At 45.1% G+C, this 17,329-nt stretch overlaps 1 protein-coding gene across 2 annotated transcripts in view; it reads left to right on the top strand.

Annotated features, from left to right (window-relative positions):
- The first annotated feature begins 2,392 nt into the window (after positions 1-2,392).
- GDAP1L1 (ganglioside induced differentiation associated protein 1 like 1) overlaps positions 2,393-17,329 on the top strand; it is a 58,590-nt gene continuing 43,653 nt past the window's right edge. The window contains exon 1 of one of the 2 annotated variants that reach the window (XM_084854013.1): positions 2,393-2,508. In XM_084854013.1, the coding sequence (XP_084710139.1) occupies positions 2,488-2,508 (21 nt within the window). In that variant the 5' untranslated portion in view covers positions 2,393-2,487. Of the gene's footprint in view, positions 2,509-3,699; positions 4,173-17,329 lie in introns of those variants that run through there. The other variant, XM_084854012.1, reaches the window with a different exon arrangement.

Here is a 17,329-nt window from a genome sequence, read left to right as displayed (position 1 = left end):
AAGAGAGCTCCAGATTGGCCAAGCCGCCTATGAACCCCAGGAGTCTGGGCTTGTGTCCTTGCCTTGCCAACAGAGTAGATAATTCCTGTGGTTGGTCTTGGGTGTCTGGCTTGAGAATCTAGCTTAGCGGTCCCCAACATAGTGCACACCAGTGCTATGGCACCCGCAAAGGGGCTCCACCAAGGCGCCAATAGGCACCTGATTTTTTTCCTATTTTTTAATATACGTACATGGATTTGTCTGAAGTATATACAGTTTCATAGCAATTACACATAGGCTTCAACAAAAGTGTACCAACTATCCAAATAAGTATCCATTTCAAGGTGGCAACTATATGCCACCCATTCAAATACTGAAAGTGTTATAAGGTCCTCATTGTAGGAGGGGAGTGTTTATCCTTCCAATGTTGCAATATCAGTCTTTTAGCTGTCAAAAGTACACAGAGAATCCACTGATGCTGACCATTTGTTAACTTCTATGAAGCAGGTAAATAATTTAAAAGAGCATGTACATCGGTCAATATTAAAGACTGTTCCAGTACAATATTTATCTGTGTAATAACCTCCCCACAAAAAGGAACAGCTACTGGACCTTGCCAAAAAAGAAGCATTTGTTGTATTGCATCGCCAACAATTAACTGAATTAGACAAACCTTTATTAAAGGGACATTACAGTGTCTAATAGACACAAAACCAATTGTTTTTGCTGCATAAGATGCAGCGTCAGACACATAGATGCAACAGGTAAACACCAAAGTGGTGATCCACTGATTTTGCGGTGGCGTCCACAGCAGTTTCTCAAATTCCCACATGTGCCCATGGCTCCAAAACATTTGGAGACCATTTTAGCTTCTCCACTTGGGGCTTCTAGCCCTCCTTCTGCCAGCTTGACTAGTTCATTCATTTGCTCCAAGAAGTACCTGACTCCAGCACAGAATTGCCAACTCTTGAAATCAAAAATTCTGGGGCCTGGGAGTAGAGCCCTCAGCCCAGGAACAGTGTGGGCCAGGCTCAAGGACAAAGCCTATCACAAAAGTTGCCTATTGCACACCACAAATGGCATATTGGCAGGGAGGAAATCACAGGAACATATCGGAATCCAACTTATAAATCGGCTGGTGGCTCTGATTTTGGTGGGGCTGTGCATCCATTCTGGGTTTCAGTCAGAACCAGCCAGAACTTTAAAGGAGCTATCCAAAGTGTTGAGCCCTATCCCCAAAATAGGTTCAGCACTTGGGATAGTTCCTTTCGAGTTCTGACTGAAACCCAGAATAGATTCACAGCCCCACTGAAATCAAAGCCACCAGCCTCCAATGTTCATACCACATGAGATTCTGTTATCCATCTAGCTCAGTATACTCTACACTGACTGGCAGTGGGCTCTTCAGGGTCTCAAGCAGGGGTCTTTCCCCTCACCTGATCACCTAGTCCTTATAATGGGAGATACCAGGGATTGAACCTAGGATCTTCTGAATGCAAAACATGTGCTCTACCACTGAACTATGGTACCTCCTCATTAACATAGCTAAGCCAAGGAGTGGGGGGTCCTTACCCCATTTTCCTGGTAACTGGCTCAAAAGTTTTATACTGTGTTTTGTCGTGTAGTATTTTATGGATTTAATTGTTGTGAACTGCCCAGAAAGCCTTGGCTACTGGACAGAATAGAGATGTATTTAAATGAATGAATGAATGAATGAATGAATGAATGAATGAATGAATGAATGCAACACACAAAACACCAAGACCAAGCCAGGCCATTTTTCTTCTGGTCAGTTGGCGACCTTATAAACTTAAAAGCCCTAAATGTCTTGGGACCAGGATATCTAAAGATTCACCTTTTCCCACGTGAACCGGCTTGACATTAAAATCAGCCACTGAAGCCATGCTCTGATTTTCTGCACCATATGAAGTAAGGGAGGTGGTAACCAAAGGCAGGGACTTTTCAATTGTGGCAACTTGCCTTTGGAATCCCCTACCCAGAGAGGGTTGCCTGGTGCCATCTCTATTATCTTTTTGGCCCCAAGTGAAAAAAAAAAATCTTTAATTGATCAGGCCTTTTAGTTTGCTGAGTTGTAAACTGTGCTAGGATTGTTATTACTGCTCTCTTTTTGACACATTTTATTGTTTGGTATTTTATTGTATTATTCTTGTATGCCGCTCTGAGAACTTTAGCTGAACAGTGATTAATAAAAGTTTTAAATCAGGGCTGTCAAACCCCTTTCAGCCCAAGGGTCGAATTCATTTTCCGAGAGGCACTCAGGAGTCACATTCTAGTGGTGGGTGGGACTTAAGGCAAAGAGGCCAGAGCCAACGGCAAAAGAGGTGGGCCAAAATACTGGCATATTTAAGCTTAAAACTCTTCCTGCCAGTAACTAAGCTTTAGGAGAGGCGTTTCAACCTTTTAGAATGGGAGGAAGCTGCACAAAAGCCAGAAAGCTACCAAACGCTCAGTGGTCGAGAAAAGGGGGCATGGTGAGAGGAAGGCGGTATGGCCATATCGAGAACCCAGGTAGGGTATTCAATTGCACCCTTCAGCCTTGATTGATCCATCTGGCTGTAGCTTGGATGCAGTGACTGTTTACCACAAGCCTGGCTTTGTGGGGAGGCTGCCTTTGGGCCCAGCATGGCCTACGAAAAGTTGTAGGAGAACATCTCCCACTGTCCCAATAGGAAGAATGGCCTTCCTAGAGAAGACCAAAGTTCATCTACATGCTCCATTACTACCAGCAGTGACCCAGATGCCTCCCAAAGCTTTCAGGCTTGTCCCCAGAACTCAGAGTTATATTGCCTCTGAATGTGGAGGTTCTATTTGTCATTGATAGAGATAGGGCTTTTCTACACTAGGCTTTATCTACTTTTGCTTCCATCGCAGAATTGAGATCCAAACAGTACATGAAGAGGGTTTCCTTTCCTGCTTTTCTGCTACATAATCTCTAGGCGGCGCTGTGCTGTAGTGGAATAACAAATACACAAGAAGAAAAAGTGTTTCCTTTCACTTTCACAACTAATAGCACATTTTTCCCACTCTAAACCTACGCACTGAAAGTGCTGTTTAAAAACAGAAATGGAACTGGAGGATCACTTGGTCATCTAAAGATCCTGTAAACAACCATGAGTAAGGAAAGACGAGCGCAAAATAAATGTCTTGTGTAGAAAAGTTCATATTGTCCTCCATGAATTTGTCTAATATTCCTTCATGCTTCTCATGTTCGAAGCTCTGTTCACCAGAACGCAAAATCTGAGATCAAAATTTCCAAGTTCAGAAATCCCTTTTGAATTTAGCAAGACAACAAAGCATGGCACATTAAGCAGGAGAGTATCCATAATTTGCACATACTCTTTTGGGATGAGAAAAACAACAAAATACTAATCATCATCAGTCCCGTTATTTGGACACCTCTTGGCATTTTGATTTATCCCCACCCCCCACCCCATACAAGCCTTTCTGATAAGGGAGGCTGTACTGCAACCTTCCCCAACCCTGTGCCCTCCAGATGTTTTGGACTCCAGCCAGCAAGGCCAATGGCCAGGAATGCTGGGAGTTGCCTTCCAAAACATCTGGAGGGCACCAGGCTGGGGAAAGGCTGCTGCACTGTATTGCTAATAAGATGAAGAATCTCCACTTGCGTGTGGACTCTCAGGTTTGTCGTCACGTGTCAGCGACTCTCTGTTGTGTCTGTGATTGGAACAACGCATGAGCAGTGCAGCAGGGTGCCTGACAGTTGCATCCTTGCCCATGGTTGTACACGGGCTGTGATTACTTACACACACACACACACACACACGAGGCAACACCCCTTCTCCGTTTCTCAAACCAGATGCTGCTTCTGATCCTGTTGCCGTGGGCTCCCTTGCCAATCTGGTGTGAGTAATGAAATTCAACCCCCTTGGCTCCGGTAATGATGCTGTTTCCATGAGCCCCATGTGATGCTCCAATAGCACAGCAGCTGCGGCTCTCCCTTTTCTCCTGTTCTTCCATAATCTTGGGCTGTCATGGCGACTCCCAACAATGTTACTCCCACCAACTGCAGCTGGTGGCCCATTTCAGCCCTGGAGAACGATGCAGGCAAATCCACAGAGGCCGCGGAGAACCAGGATGCGGCACACCCAGCTTTCAGATCCAAGGACAGGCTGGTCTTGTATCACTGGACCCAGTCGTTCAGCTCACAGAAGGTAAAGGCTTCCCTAGGTTCAGAAGGGGGGAGATGGGCAGCCAATTTAATCTCATCCAATTCCTGGATATATCGAATGTAAGGCGGGGGGTGCAGGTTGCTTTTCCTTGGGAAATGCCGAAGGCAGGAGATTGGAGGCAGGCTGTTTCAACAGAGGTGTGTTTCCGTGCCTGTGTTTCTGCCATTTCAACAGCATTTGCCTAAAGCAAGGGGAGGGGGAGAGCAACGTCCGTCTCTGTCTGGTTTGGGGGTCAGATTTTCAGGGTGGGTTTGGAGAGGCTTCTGACTGATGGATCGTTTCTTTGGGCTAAAGACGGAATGAATGGGGTGGGGGGAGAGCGCAGCAGCAGCGAAAAATGAATTCTGGAATCTTTGGCAGGTCATGCTGGAGGCGACCACGACAACATACAATGGAGCCAAGTTCATGTATATACACTGTAGGGCAAGACTGTGCATAGGTCTCCGAATTGTACCAATCCATCCATTTGCTTCCGATACTGCAGGATCAGGACTGACATCCTGTTTCCTGGACTCTTAAGAATGTCCAGCGATGCTGTGTGTATCTTGAGGGTTTTTGTGGAAGTGGTATTCCCCTCCCGATTTCTGCTTGCTTCATGCGTAGTCCGGTGTAGAAGTTTACAGTGGATGAAGTTCATCTTACCTTTATTTTTCATAAATGGACATGCACACACAGAATCAGCCATTTCTCTGGGCATTCATTATATATGGGAGTTGAATTATGCATATAGAAGAAGATGAATGGGCAAGTTTCCTCAACGGGTGAGGGCCTCTAGTTTCCTCCGGAGTGATCACCCCTTCTTGGGAAAAGCTAGGTGGGACAAGGGCCTGATGCCCATGCACGCACAAAAGAAATCCCACACTAATCCATGGAGCAGAATTGCAGGCCAATGTTAAGTTCTTCCTTTTGGACTAGGGACTCATCACGGGCTTGTTCTGTATTTGCAGTGCCTGCAAAACCATTTAACTCACAGCCTCCCCCCTTTCTCACACCTTTCTCTTCTATTCTTGCATGGAGAGGTGTCTCCTTTCAGAGGCTTTCTTTATATGTCTTTTATTTCTGGCTGGGAAGGAAAGGGTTAATCAGCCACTCATACATGCTTTTCTACAACTAATCCAGAGCTAGCCCCACCTCTGCCAGAATTGATGGGACTCCATAGGCAGCAGCTTGAACCCTTAAAGTGGCAGCACACCAATGTGCTTTTGCTTTCTGGAAGCACACCCATTTGCCATTGCTTTCTGAGTCTCCACTTGGATGAGTAATTTTGGGTTTGTTTGTTTTCTAAATTGATTGCAAAGAAGAACAGATTATCCCTGCCCTGAAATCTGTAAACTGGCTTCCTGATGAAGTTTTGGGTTAAGGCGCATGAACCCAGCACGTGGGGGAATGCCAGAGAGAAATCATACAAGGTGTATTTCAGATGAGAACTCAGTTATTATAGTAGGGTTTCTTTCCCCTCTAGCAGTAATTCAAGTTCATCCTCCTTGTGTGGATGAAAGGCTCCATCCCTTTATACTCTGCCTCAGACCAGGGATCAAATATCAAATCCTGGCATGCTCAGAACATTTTAGGTTATAGGGCTGACTAGAAGCATGCCCCCACTTTATGGATCACTGCCTTGTTGTGGCGAAGGGGCTTGCGTAATTCAGTGAAGCCATAAGCTATGCTGTGCAGGGCCACCCAAGACGGACAGGTCATGGCGGAGAGTTCTGACAAAATGTGGTCCACTGGAGAAGGAAATGGCAACCCACTCCAGTATTCTTGCCAAGAAAACCCCATGGAACGGATCACAAGGCTAAAAGATATGACGCCGGAAGATGAGCCCCTCAGGTCGGAAGGTGTCCAATATACTACTGGGGAAGAGCAGAGGGTATTTCCAAGTAGCGCCAGAAAGAGTGAAGCGGCTGGGCCAAACCCGAAAGGACACTCAGCTGTGGATGTGTCTGGTGGTGAAAAGAAAATCCGATGCTGTAAAGAACAATATTGTTTAGGAACCTGGAATGTTAGATCAATGAATCAAGGTAAGCTGGAGGTGGTCAAACATGAGATGGCAAGATTGAACATCGACATCTTGGGAATCAGCGAACTAAAATGGACAGGCATGGGCGAATTTAATTCAGGTGACCATCATATCTACTACTGTGGGCAAGAATCCCTTAGAAGAAATGGAGTAGCACTCATAGTCAACAAAAGGGTGGGAAAAGCAGTACTGGGGTACAATCTCAAAAACGATAGAATGATCTCAGTACGAATCCAAGGCAAACCATTCAACATCACAGTAATTCATGTCTATGCCCCAACCACTGAGGCCGAAGAAGCTGAGGTTGATCGATTCTATGAAGACCTACAACACCTTCTAGAACTAACACCAAAAAAAGATGTCCTCTTCATCATAGGGGATTGGAATGCTAAAGTAGGAAGTCAAGAAATCACTGGGATAACAGGCAGGCATGGCCTTGGTGTACAAAATGAAGCAGGACAAAAGCTAATAGAGTTTTGCCAAGAGAACACGCTGATCATAGCAAACACTCTTTTCCAACAGCACAAGAGTCGACTCTACACATGGTCAATATCGAAATCAGATTGGTTATGTACTTTGCAGCCAAAGATGGAGAAGCTCCATACAGTCAGTAAAAACAAGACCTGGAGCTGACTGTGGCTCAGATAATGAGCTGCTTCTTGCAAAATTTCGGCTTAAATTGAAGAATGTAGGGAAAACCACTAAACCGTTCAGGTATGACCTCAATCATATCCCTTATGAATATACAGTGGAGGTGAGGAATAGATTTCAGGGATTAGACCTGATAGAGTTCCTGAGGAACTATGGATGGAGGTCCGAAACATTGTTCAGGAGGCAGCAACTCAATCCATCCCAAAGAAAAAGAAATGCAAGAAAGCCGAGTGGCTGTCTGATGAGGCTTTACAAGTAGCTGAGGAAAGAAGGGAAGCGAAAAGCAAGGGAGAAAGGGGAAGATATACCCAACTGAATGCAGAGTTCCAGAGAATAGCAAGGAGAGACAAGAAGGCCTTCTTAAATGAACAATGCAAAGAAATCGAGGAAAACAACAGAATGGGAAAGACTAGAGATCTCTTCAAGAAAATTGGAGATCTCAAGGGAACGTTTTGTGCAAAGACGGGCATGATAAAGGACAAAGAAGGCAGGGACCTAACAGAAGCAGATGAGATTAAGAAGAGGTGGAAAGAATACACAGAAGAACTATACAGGAAAGATCTGAATATCCCTGATAGCCATGATACTGCGGTCACTGAACTCGGTACATCCTCGAGAGTGAAGTCAAGTGGGCCTTAGGAAGCATTAGTAACAACAAAGCTAGCGGAGATGACAGTATTCCAGCTGAGCTATTTAAAATCCTAAAACATGATGCTGTTAAAGTGCTGCATTCAATATGCCAACAAATCTGGAACACTCAACAATGGCCGCAAGACTGGAAAAGGTCAGTTTACATTCCAATTCCAAAGAAGGGCAATGCCAAAGAGTGTTCAAATTACCGTACAATTGCGCTCATTTCACATGCCAGCAAGGTGATGCTCAAAATCCTACAAGCTAGACTTCAGCAGTATGCGAATCGAGAACTACCGGAAGTACAAGCTGGGTTTCGAAGAGGCAGAGGAACTAGAGATCAAATCGCCAACATTCGCTGCATCACGGAGAAAGCAAGAGAATTCCAGAAAAATGTCTATTTCTGCTTCATTGACTACGCTAAAGCCTTTGATTGTGTGGATCACAACAAACTGTGGCAAATTCTGAAAGTGATGGGAGTACCAGACCACCTTACCTTTCTCCAGAGAAAGCTGTACGAGGGTCAAGAAGCAACAGTAAGAACCAGAGATGGAACAACCAATTGGTTCAAAATTGGGAAAGGAGTACGACAAGGCTGCATATTGTCACCCTGCTTATTTAACTTATATGCAGAGTACATCATGAGAAATGCTGGGTTGGATGAATCACAGGTCGGAATTAAGATTGCTGGGAGAATTATCAACAACCTCCGATATGCAGATGATACCACCCTAATGGCAGAAAGCGAAGAGGATCTAAAGAGCCTCTTGTTGAGGGTGAAAGAGGAGAGTGCAAAAGCTGGTTTGAAACTCAACATTAAGAAAACTAAGATCATGGCATCTGGCCCTATCACTTCCTGGCATATAGAAGGGGAAGAAATGGAAGCAGTGACAGATTTTACTTTCTTGGGCTCCAAGATCACTGCAGACGGTGACTGTAGCCATGAAATTCAAAGACGCTTGCTCCTTGGGAGGAAAGCTATGGCAAACCTAGACAGCATAGTAAGAAGCAGAGACATCACCTTGCCGACAAAGGTCCGTCTAATCAAAGCTATGGTTTTCCCAGTAGTAATGTATGGCTGTGAGAGCTGGACTATAAGGAAGGCTGAGCGCCGAAGAATCCATGCTTTCGAACTGTGGTGCTGGAGAAAACTCTTACGAGTCCTCTGGACTGCAAGGAGGACAAATCAGTCAATTCTAAAGGAAATCAACCCTGACTGCTCATTGGAAGGACAGATACTGAAGCTGAAGCTGAAATATTTTGGCCACCTAATGAGAAGAGAAAACTCTCTGGAAAAGACCCTGATGCTGGGAAAGACTGAAGGCAAAAGGAGAAGGGGACAGCAGAGGATGAGATGGCTAGATAGCATCACCGATGCAATGAATATGAACTTGAGCACGCTCCGGGAGAGAGCGCAGGACAGGTAGGCCTGGCGTGCTATGGTCCATGGGGTCACGAAGAGTCGGACACGACTGAACAACAACAGAAGCATGCCCATTAATGCTATCAAGATGCCACACACTGAATCAGGATGACACTAGCAGCAGTAGCTTTTCTTCCCTCTTTTTTTCAATACTGTGGCCAGGGCATACAAGGATAATGTGCCAATATCTAAAGCAATTTTCTCTAACAGATAGAGGAGAGAATAACCCCTGCAAGAGGAGGAGTCAAATCCACTCCTTGTATAAACTGATAACGCCCAGAGGTAAATGGTCTTATGGGCTGTGAAACAAAACACTGAAGGTGTTCTTATAGCTTCTTCTCCATAAATTATTCTCACACAGAGAAGAATTCTACCCTAAAAATGACCAACTTTTGCAACCATAAAACCCAACTCCTGTGACAGGAATGAAATATTCCAATAACTTTATTTCCATATAATTGATGTTACAATCTCTATAATTACAATATCTGGTTTTTAGTATATTATTCTGTACTTTTTTGGTCTGGGAACTGGGAAAGAAAGATGGCTACAACTTATGAACTAGATCTGTAAATACAAGGACTATGACAGTAAATCCAATGCATGTTTACCAAGTCTTCCTTCATTGTAGCTTACTTCTGAATAACTATGCATAGGTTTGCAGCCTAAGTCATGGGAAATAATTGAAAGTTCTGTCAGCTAAAGAGGCCAAGGGACACCATCTGTTTTCTACCTTAGCAGAAACTAATTCCCAAGAGAACTAGAAACTTGATGTTAAAACAGGAAATGCGAGGTTTTGGGGTTGTAGATTTCACATTAAATGCCACATCCCATATTCCATAGTATATTGACAACTATGTGGATTTTTTAGATTCCTTGTGAAGACATGGCAATGCCTGGTTTCCATTCCCTATTTTGCTTTAAGAAATTAGGGCTAGGACTGAACAAATAGATATGAGGATAAGTCCCCGAGGAAGTTTTGTCAGCTTTGTTTTGTCTGGGTTTGTTTTGTTTTTTTAATCTAAACCAGGGGTGCACAATCTTTTCAGCCCTGAGGGCCACATGCGTTGCTGGCTTGGAGTTCAGGGGCCACTCACACTCCCCAGTGATCCTGATATAGACCGTTTTTTCCTTGCTGCTGCTACAAGTTAGGAAAGAGCAATGTTGGATCCTGTTAACGGTCCTGCTCTAGAACAAGTCTTGGCTGTTTGCAAGCACGTACAGGGAGCGAAGCAATAGAGGAACCAAGTTGGCAAGCAAATGGTCAAGCACACAGGTTTCAGTACAAGGTGTTTTAAGCTAAGGCAGGAGTGGTCAAAATCCAGGCAGAGGTCAGAACACTGGCAGTCAGTCAGGAAACAAGGATCAGACGTAGTCAAGATCACAAGCAAGAGGTCAAACACAGTAAAACAGTCAGGTACGTTATGCAGTCCACAAGGTCAGGAAACAGCATCAGACACAGGGCAAGGTACATGGCAGAGGCTGGAAGGACCAAGTTGTTCCAACACTGGCTGGGTTTCCAGTGAAGGCTTTTAAGCCCCAAGCCAGCCAGACCCACTCGGAGCTCAGCTGTAGCAATCAGAGCTCCCTTTCCAGAGCCTACTCCTGAGGAGTCTCTTTCACCTGAGGAGACCCCTTCTGGAGGCAAGCACTCCTTTGCACAGGAGCCCTGCTAGCCTGTCGCTTGAGGTGACAACTCTCCCGGGGATCAGGGGGTGGCGCAGCCTCTGCCTCAGAGGCAGAGTCCCTCTCTCCTGACCTGGATGGCCTGGCAGCCACTTCCCCCAAGGGTTCAGGCTCCTGTGGGTCTGGTGGCAGTTCCTGGTCTGGGGTATCCTGGGCTTCTGGGGCCTCTGGCTCCTTCTCTGAGGAGGACTCCTCCATTCAGGGCATGACATTAACTATTAGTTTGAGTCTGGTAGTCCCATCTACTGCAGTTATAGCTGGAAATGGAGCTGGAGATAATCAACAAAGTCTTCTTTAGATATATGGAAATTTCTTTCTTATGGAGGAAGGGGAAGACACAAAAAGCAATCTGTATCAGGATCGCCAGGGAATCCAAGGGGAGTGCAACTCAGGCCTTGGGGGGCTACGGGTTGTGCACGTCTGATCCAGAGTTCTTCCTGTGCATGATTTGATTATTTGACTCACCAAAATTAACATGAACCAGACAAACTGATAGTCTGCTTGTTAACCAGCTTAGCCAAGACGTAAACTAACGCTCACTGCTTTCTCTTTGATTTGGAAGTGCTTCCAGTCTCACAACATCCCCGGAAAGTTCATTATTATTTGCTGCTGCTGCTTCTCCTCCTTATCCTGGGTAACTGAGGCACAGAGAGAGTTATAAAGCACGTCGACACAAAAAAGTCAATAGAAATGAATGATACTAGTGATATTAACAACAATCTCATATATTGATTGTAGCAACTTGTCCGAAGCCACACTGAATTCACAGGGTGGACTCGCTTGAACAAATGCTGTCCTGATAACTAGTTCTTCATTTCTTAAAGAGAGGTTGGGACTCAGGTCTGCCTGAAAATAATTTCCTCTGAACTGGAAACTCCATCCTGCAATGTATGGGTATCAGTTAGGGCTTATCAATGGGAAATGACAGGCATTTTACACATGGTCACTCTAGTGCTAGGAAGGAACCAGGAACCTCATGCTCTCAGGCTGAGACACAACTTAGTATGCTATTGTGTGTTAGGGTGGCCATGTGTCTCTTTTACGGAGCTCAGTCTTCTTTTTGAAGGGCTGCCAGAGGACCATCCTCTGTTTCAAGGTGTCCTCTATTTGAAGGGCTGTTCTGCCCAATTCCAGTTTAAAGATGAAGCATAAGAAATGTTGCCCATCAACAGTTTGCACCTGAACAGCAGACTGAACAGGCAGGCCCTTATTTTACCTGGTTACAGTCTTCCCGCACTATGGTGAGATGTACTGTATTTGTATTTAAATTATAATAATTATTTCTAAATTTGCATCTATACATATAAATTAGCATATGCAAGTGTTATGCAGATTGCTGTCCTCTTTCATCTTCTTTTTTGGCAACATGTTTCCTCTGTTTTTGCAATTCAAAAGCAGCCACCCTCCTGTGTATTCAAGCCTCAGGGCCCCATTCAAGTGCGAAAGAAGAAAGGAGCATGCCACATCAGTTGTATGAAGCCTATGGATTAGCAATGCCTGGTAAAAATACTGGGAGCTTGGCCTGGTCAGCAGACTAGTATCTTTTGCCTGCTGTGCTGTAGCTTACAGCTCTATCCACTGACCTTAGGGAACCTGAGATGGAGAACACACCCTTCAGTTCTGTATTCAGGCATGGCTTCCCATGGCTGCAGCCTGGCCCTGTCAACTTTCTCATTGCCGCTTCACGTGTTCCAAAGGTGAGCCTTCTAATCGAAAAGAGGCCATGCTCGCAAGCAAGCAAAGCATAATGCATGCCAATCAGTTCCTATGGGCATCTCTGGCATAATGTATTTTGGTCTTTGTTCTGTATGTGGGCTGCTCTCTCATCTGGAGGACATGAGCCAATTGCTTAAGGATATGTGGTCATTGGTGACCCTTGCCTTAATCCTTAGATAATGTTTAGGGGTCTCTTTTCATCTTACAATTCTATTTATGACATATACCAACACGCACACTTACACCATCATTGTGAAGGTGTCATGTTAAGCCATGTGGCAAGGTATGAAATGCTGGGTGCCTGTGTTATTTGAAAGTTGATTTGCATAATCTTAAGAACTGCAAAAGAACCCTGCTGGATCAGACCAAAGGTCCATGTATCCGGCATTCCATTTATGTCAGGGTTGGGGAATGTGTGGCTCTCCATATGTTGGTGGACTGCAACTCAGATTGGCCCTAACCAGCATAGCCAATGGTGAGGTATGATGGGAGCAGGGCCAGCTTCAAGGATAGGCATGGTTGGACACCTGCTAAGGACCCACACCCTAGCAGGGGCCCATGGCAAGATCCCACTGGATTTGCTCCTCTTCACTACTGCAACCTGCATGTTCCCCTGCCTCTTATTCAGGCCCAGACAACAGCAGTGCTGAGAAGGAGGAGAAGCAGATGCCGCTGCCTACTGGCTCACTGGCTCTCTGCCTGTCAAGCAAGTAGGTGGTAGCAATGATGAGAAAGAGGAGGAGTAGCAATAGCACTTTCTGAGAAGGTAGACTCGCTGAGGGAAGGGGCCCATTGAAGGTGTCTTGCCCAAAGGCCTTCGGAAACCTGGAGCCATCACTGGATGGGAGTTGCAGTCCAACAACATCTGGAGGGCCAAACATCCCCCATCCCTGATTTATGGCCATCCAGATGCTTCCAGGCAGCCCACAAGCAGGATATGAAGGCCTCCCCCATTGTATGCCACCCAGCAATTGGTATTCAGAGGCATACAATCTCTGAGCCTGGGGGTCGATTTAGCTGTGGTGGCTAATAACCACTGATAAGCCTAGCCTCCTCCAGGAGAGAGAGGCAGGCGAAGAAGACCTCAGGGCCTGCTTTAGCTGGGCTTCTCTCCCTCCCTCCTCCACAACAGGGCCATCTACCATCAACTGCCCAGTGAGAAGAATTCTACAAGAGAGAGAGGGAGGAAGATGATGATAACCCCAGACACTGCTCTGGACTCTCTCTGCCCCAAGGCCATCTTCCACCAACTGTCTTGAGGGAAGGTTCATAGTATCATAGATTCATAGGGTTGGAAGGGGTCTACAAGACCATCGAGCCCAAACCCCTGCTCAGTGCAGGAAGCCTGATTCCCAGGTGGTCTCCCATCCAAGTACTAACCAGGGCTGACCCTGCTTCGCTTCTGAGAGCGGACGAGATCGGGCGCTTCCAGCCCTTTGCTCGACATCATAGAATCATAGGGTTGGAAGGGGCCTACAAGACCATTGAGTCCAATCCCCTGCTCAGTGCAGGAAGCCTGATTCCCAGGTGGCCTCGTATCCAAATACTAACCAGGGCTGACCCTGCTTAGCTTCCGAGAGCAGACGATCCTGATGATATTTTTTTAAAATGTGTTAATATTGTTTATTGTGGTTTTATTGTCTTTCTGTTACTTGTAGGCCACCTTGGTAGTTTTGTATCCTGAAAGGTGGCATATAAATAATTGTAATAAATAAATAACCCCCTTTCAAAGCCATCTAAGACAGTGGCTGTCACCACACCTTGTAAATTCCATAACTTAATGATGTGCTCTGTGAAGATGTGCTTTCTTTTGTCTGACCTGAACCTCTTGCCAATCACCTTGCAATGGCTGGGTATTGGGAAAAGGAACTGAACAGAGGGTTGGAACCAACCCTCACATGAGCTGAAATCCGCTCATTCAGTGGGGCTTCTGCTTGTGCAACAGGATTCTCTGTTCTCTCCTCCCCCTGCAGCCATCCCCATGTGCCCCAAATCTGCTCTGGAGAACGCCGTTCCAGAGCAGACTTGGGGCAGTGCGCATGAGGGGATTGCAGGAGGAGAGGGGGAAATCCAATCCCCCCCCCCAGCAGAACAACACCTAGAGTGTCCACTTATACATCAAAAAGAGGACATCAATTTGCATAACATTTGTATATGCTAAGTGATATGTATAGATACAAGTTTAAAGAGAATGACTATAACTTAAATAGAAATACAATATATTTCACAATAGTGGGGAACACTGTGTTTCTGCCTGCTCAGACAGCTGTTCAGGTGCTAGCTGTTGACAATGTCAAGGAGCCTGCTCTTCCAGCTTGTGCATGATTCTTTATCTTTAAACTGGACTTGGAGTGGGTAGCCCTTCAAATAGAGGACACCTTCAAATACAGGACTGTCCTCTGATTGCTCTTGAAATAGAGGACTGTCCTCTATAAAATAGGACAGCTGGCCACCCTAACACACCATGGCAAACAACCCAGAGTTTTGACTGGGGAAGCTGCAGGAGTGTGGATCGTGGAGAGGGGCACAGAGAGGTGGGAAGGACTGAATTCTAAAATAAAACACTCAGAATGAGGTTTTCCATGAATGTCATTGGCTTCTGTTTGTGGTTGTATAAGTCAGCGCTCACTGATTAGATATGGATAAGACAAGCATCCTTGTTGGATAGATCAGTTCTCTCAGTATCACTTCTTCGGGGTGAAATCTTTGTTTAATTAGTTTCTTTGCCTTAAGTTTAATTATACTCTTAATTGACAGCCCCATATATAAATTAACTGCTAATCTCATATGGCTAATTTTGTTTTAGAGGTTCTCTAGTAAACAAATTTGTTAACTCACTTTTAGCAGGCTGTAATTTTTTAAAAGAACATTATTTGTTATCTCAGGAGTTGCTTGTTAGCCACCTGCTCCATATCCCTCCCTATTTTTAACTGTTTAGATTTAGGTAGTCTCTTAATCCGTGTTCAGAAGGTTAGACAACGTTTCTCAGAGATTTGCACTCACTGGGACTTAATTGCTTTTCACAGGAATAAAACATCAGGAGAATGTTACATGTGTCTGCAGTTTATCATTTAGTTTGGTCCTTGGGGCCTCTTCCCAGAACACTGGTGTTATTCATTACTGTGAATAGGGAGCCCAGGACAATTCATGTTTGTCTATGCGCCTAAACTGCTGCTGTTTGTGCTTTTGGTATTGTGAGTTAATTGCAAGGTGAGGATGTGTGGCAGTTTCTCGAGGCTCCTGAGTCCTTGGTATGAACCCAGAAGTCCTGGACAACTACAGCCCCCAGTAATTCTGGTGTCCCAAAAGCTGTTCCTGCACCATCTATCCTGGAACTTTCTCCAAGCCCTCCAGATGTTTTGGACTACAACTCCCCTCATTCCTGACCACTGGTCATGCTAGCTGGAGCTGATGGGAGTTGAAGTCCAAAACATCTGAAGGGCACCATGCTGATGGGCTTCATCAAGGCTGGCTTAAGAGACTCAGGGCTTGGAACTCTTATGAATAAGATCTAGTTCATGCACAGAACATCTGGAAGACACCAGGTTGGGGAAGGTTGATGTGGAGTTTAGTGTTCAGGTTCTATCTTTGCATATAGCAGCAACCAGACTCATAATTATTTCCTCTAGAATGGCCTCTGTCCTCCCCAGTCAAGTAGAAGTCCTGAGATGGGCAAGGTTGTAACTAACCCAGGCTATTCTGAAATACTGCCTTGGATCAAGGAACAGATCTGTCACAAATATTGCAGTTGCAGAAAGAGTCCTTCTTGTTTGTGCCACCACATAAATTTGGGGGGTAGTGGGTGGATTGGAGAGGCCTTCAGGCCTGCCATGGTGTTCCCCACTGGGGGGCAGGTTGCGAGGCAATTTGGGAGAAGAGGCCTCCAAGCCTTGTTATGTTCCCAGTTACATCATCAGGAGCATGATCATACCTGGATGGATCTCAGTGTAGGCCTGAGTTTAAAATAAAAAAATCCAGGACCAAGCCAAATGAAGTCCAAATTAGCTCATATTTGATGGGACTATTCCAGAAAGAGTCCAGTGAACCTCAGTTATCATTACTCCAGAGTCAACAGACCTCCCCACCATCAATCAATATTTTTCTTACTATGATTCTCAGTTTATTTGCCCTGCAGACCTGCCACCTAGATACCAGTTTAGATTAGAATGTCAACCAACTTGTCTAGACCAGCTGAAAAGGAGAAAGAAAGCTGGGCGTCATGTCACCCTAAATCCCCTGATGACCCCCCTCAGAAGTTTTATGTAAGACTGCATAAGCACCCTATACAACCACATAATGGGGTGAAAGTCTCCCAGTATCATCTTCTGGGCCCTACCCAGTGAGCAGAATTATCACAATTTAGTGCCTCCAGCTAGAGAACCAAAAATATTTATGTTGCAGCCTTTGGGAGTTGTGTGTATTGCAATTATGAATCATGGCATAACCAATAGTTTTGCAGGCCTCATCAGAGCTAGGGAGTGTGAAGGGTGTGTCTTCACCATCTTCTCCAATTGAAAACTTTATAAAGTCCAGCTCCAATCTATGCCTCTTACCAATATGTAGTGTAACTTCCTGAGCACCAAAAGTAAGTAAATAGCTCTCTTCTCCTCCATTCCCTTGACTGGCTCCCCCCACCCCACAGCTATCAATAATATTCTGACTTCGCTTCAGACATGGTATGATTGGAAGTGTGCATGATTCACACTTACTCTAACTGCATTTCTGCCTTGCGACAGTTATTCACACTCTGCTAACTTCCTGTTTGAATTATTGAAATATGTTATACATGGGGCTGCCTTTTAAAACTGTCCAGAAACTTCATTTAATCAAAAATAGGGTATCTAGACTGCTACATGGGACTGGCTGATGTGATTGTATTCTGCCACTACTTTGTCATCTGCACTGGCTGCCAGTCTGTTTCCAGTCCCAATTCAAAGTGCTGATTTTAACATTTAAAGCCCTAAAAGGCTTGGGTCCAGGTTACCTGAAGGCGCATTCTCGTATTTGGTATAA

This window comes from Heloderma suspectum, chromosome 4, assembly GCF_057233095.1.
Source record: "Heloderma suspectum isolate Gila_16-S chromosome 4, 16-S_ref, whole genome shotgun sequence".
Lineage (NCBI taxonomy): Eukaryota > Metazoa > Chordata > Lepidosauria > Squamata > Helodermatidae > Heloderma > Heloderma suspectum.
The sequence above is the reverse complement of the archived record's forward strand: the minus strand, read 5'-3'. Positions and strand labels throughout refer to the sequence as shown.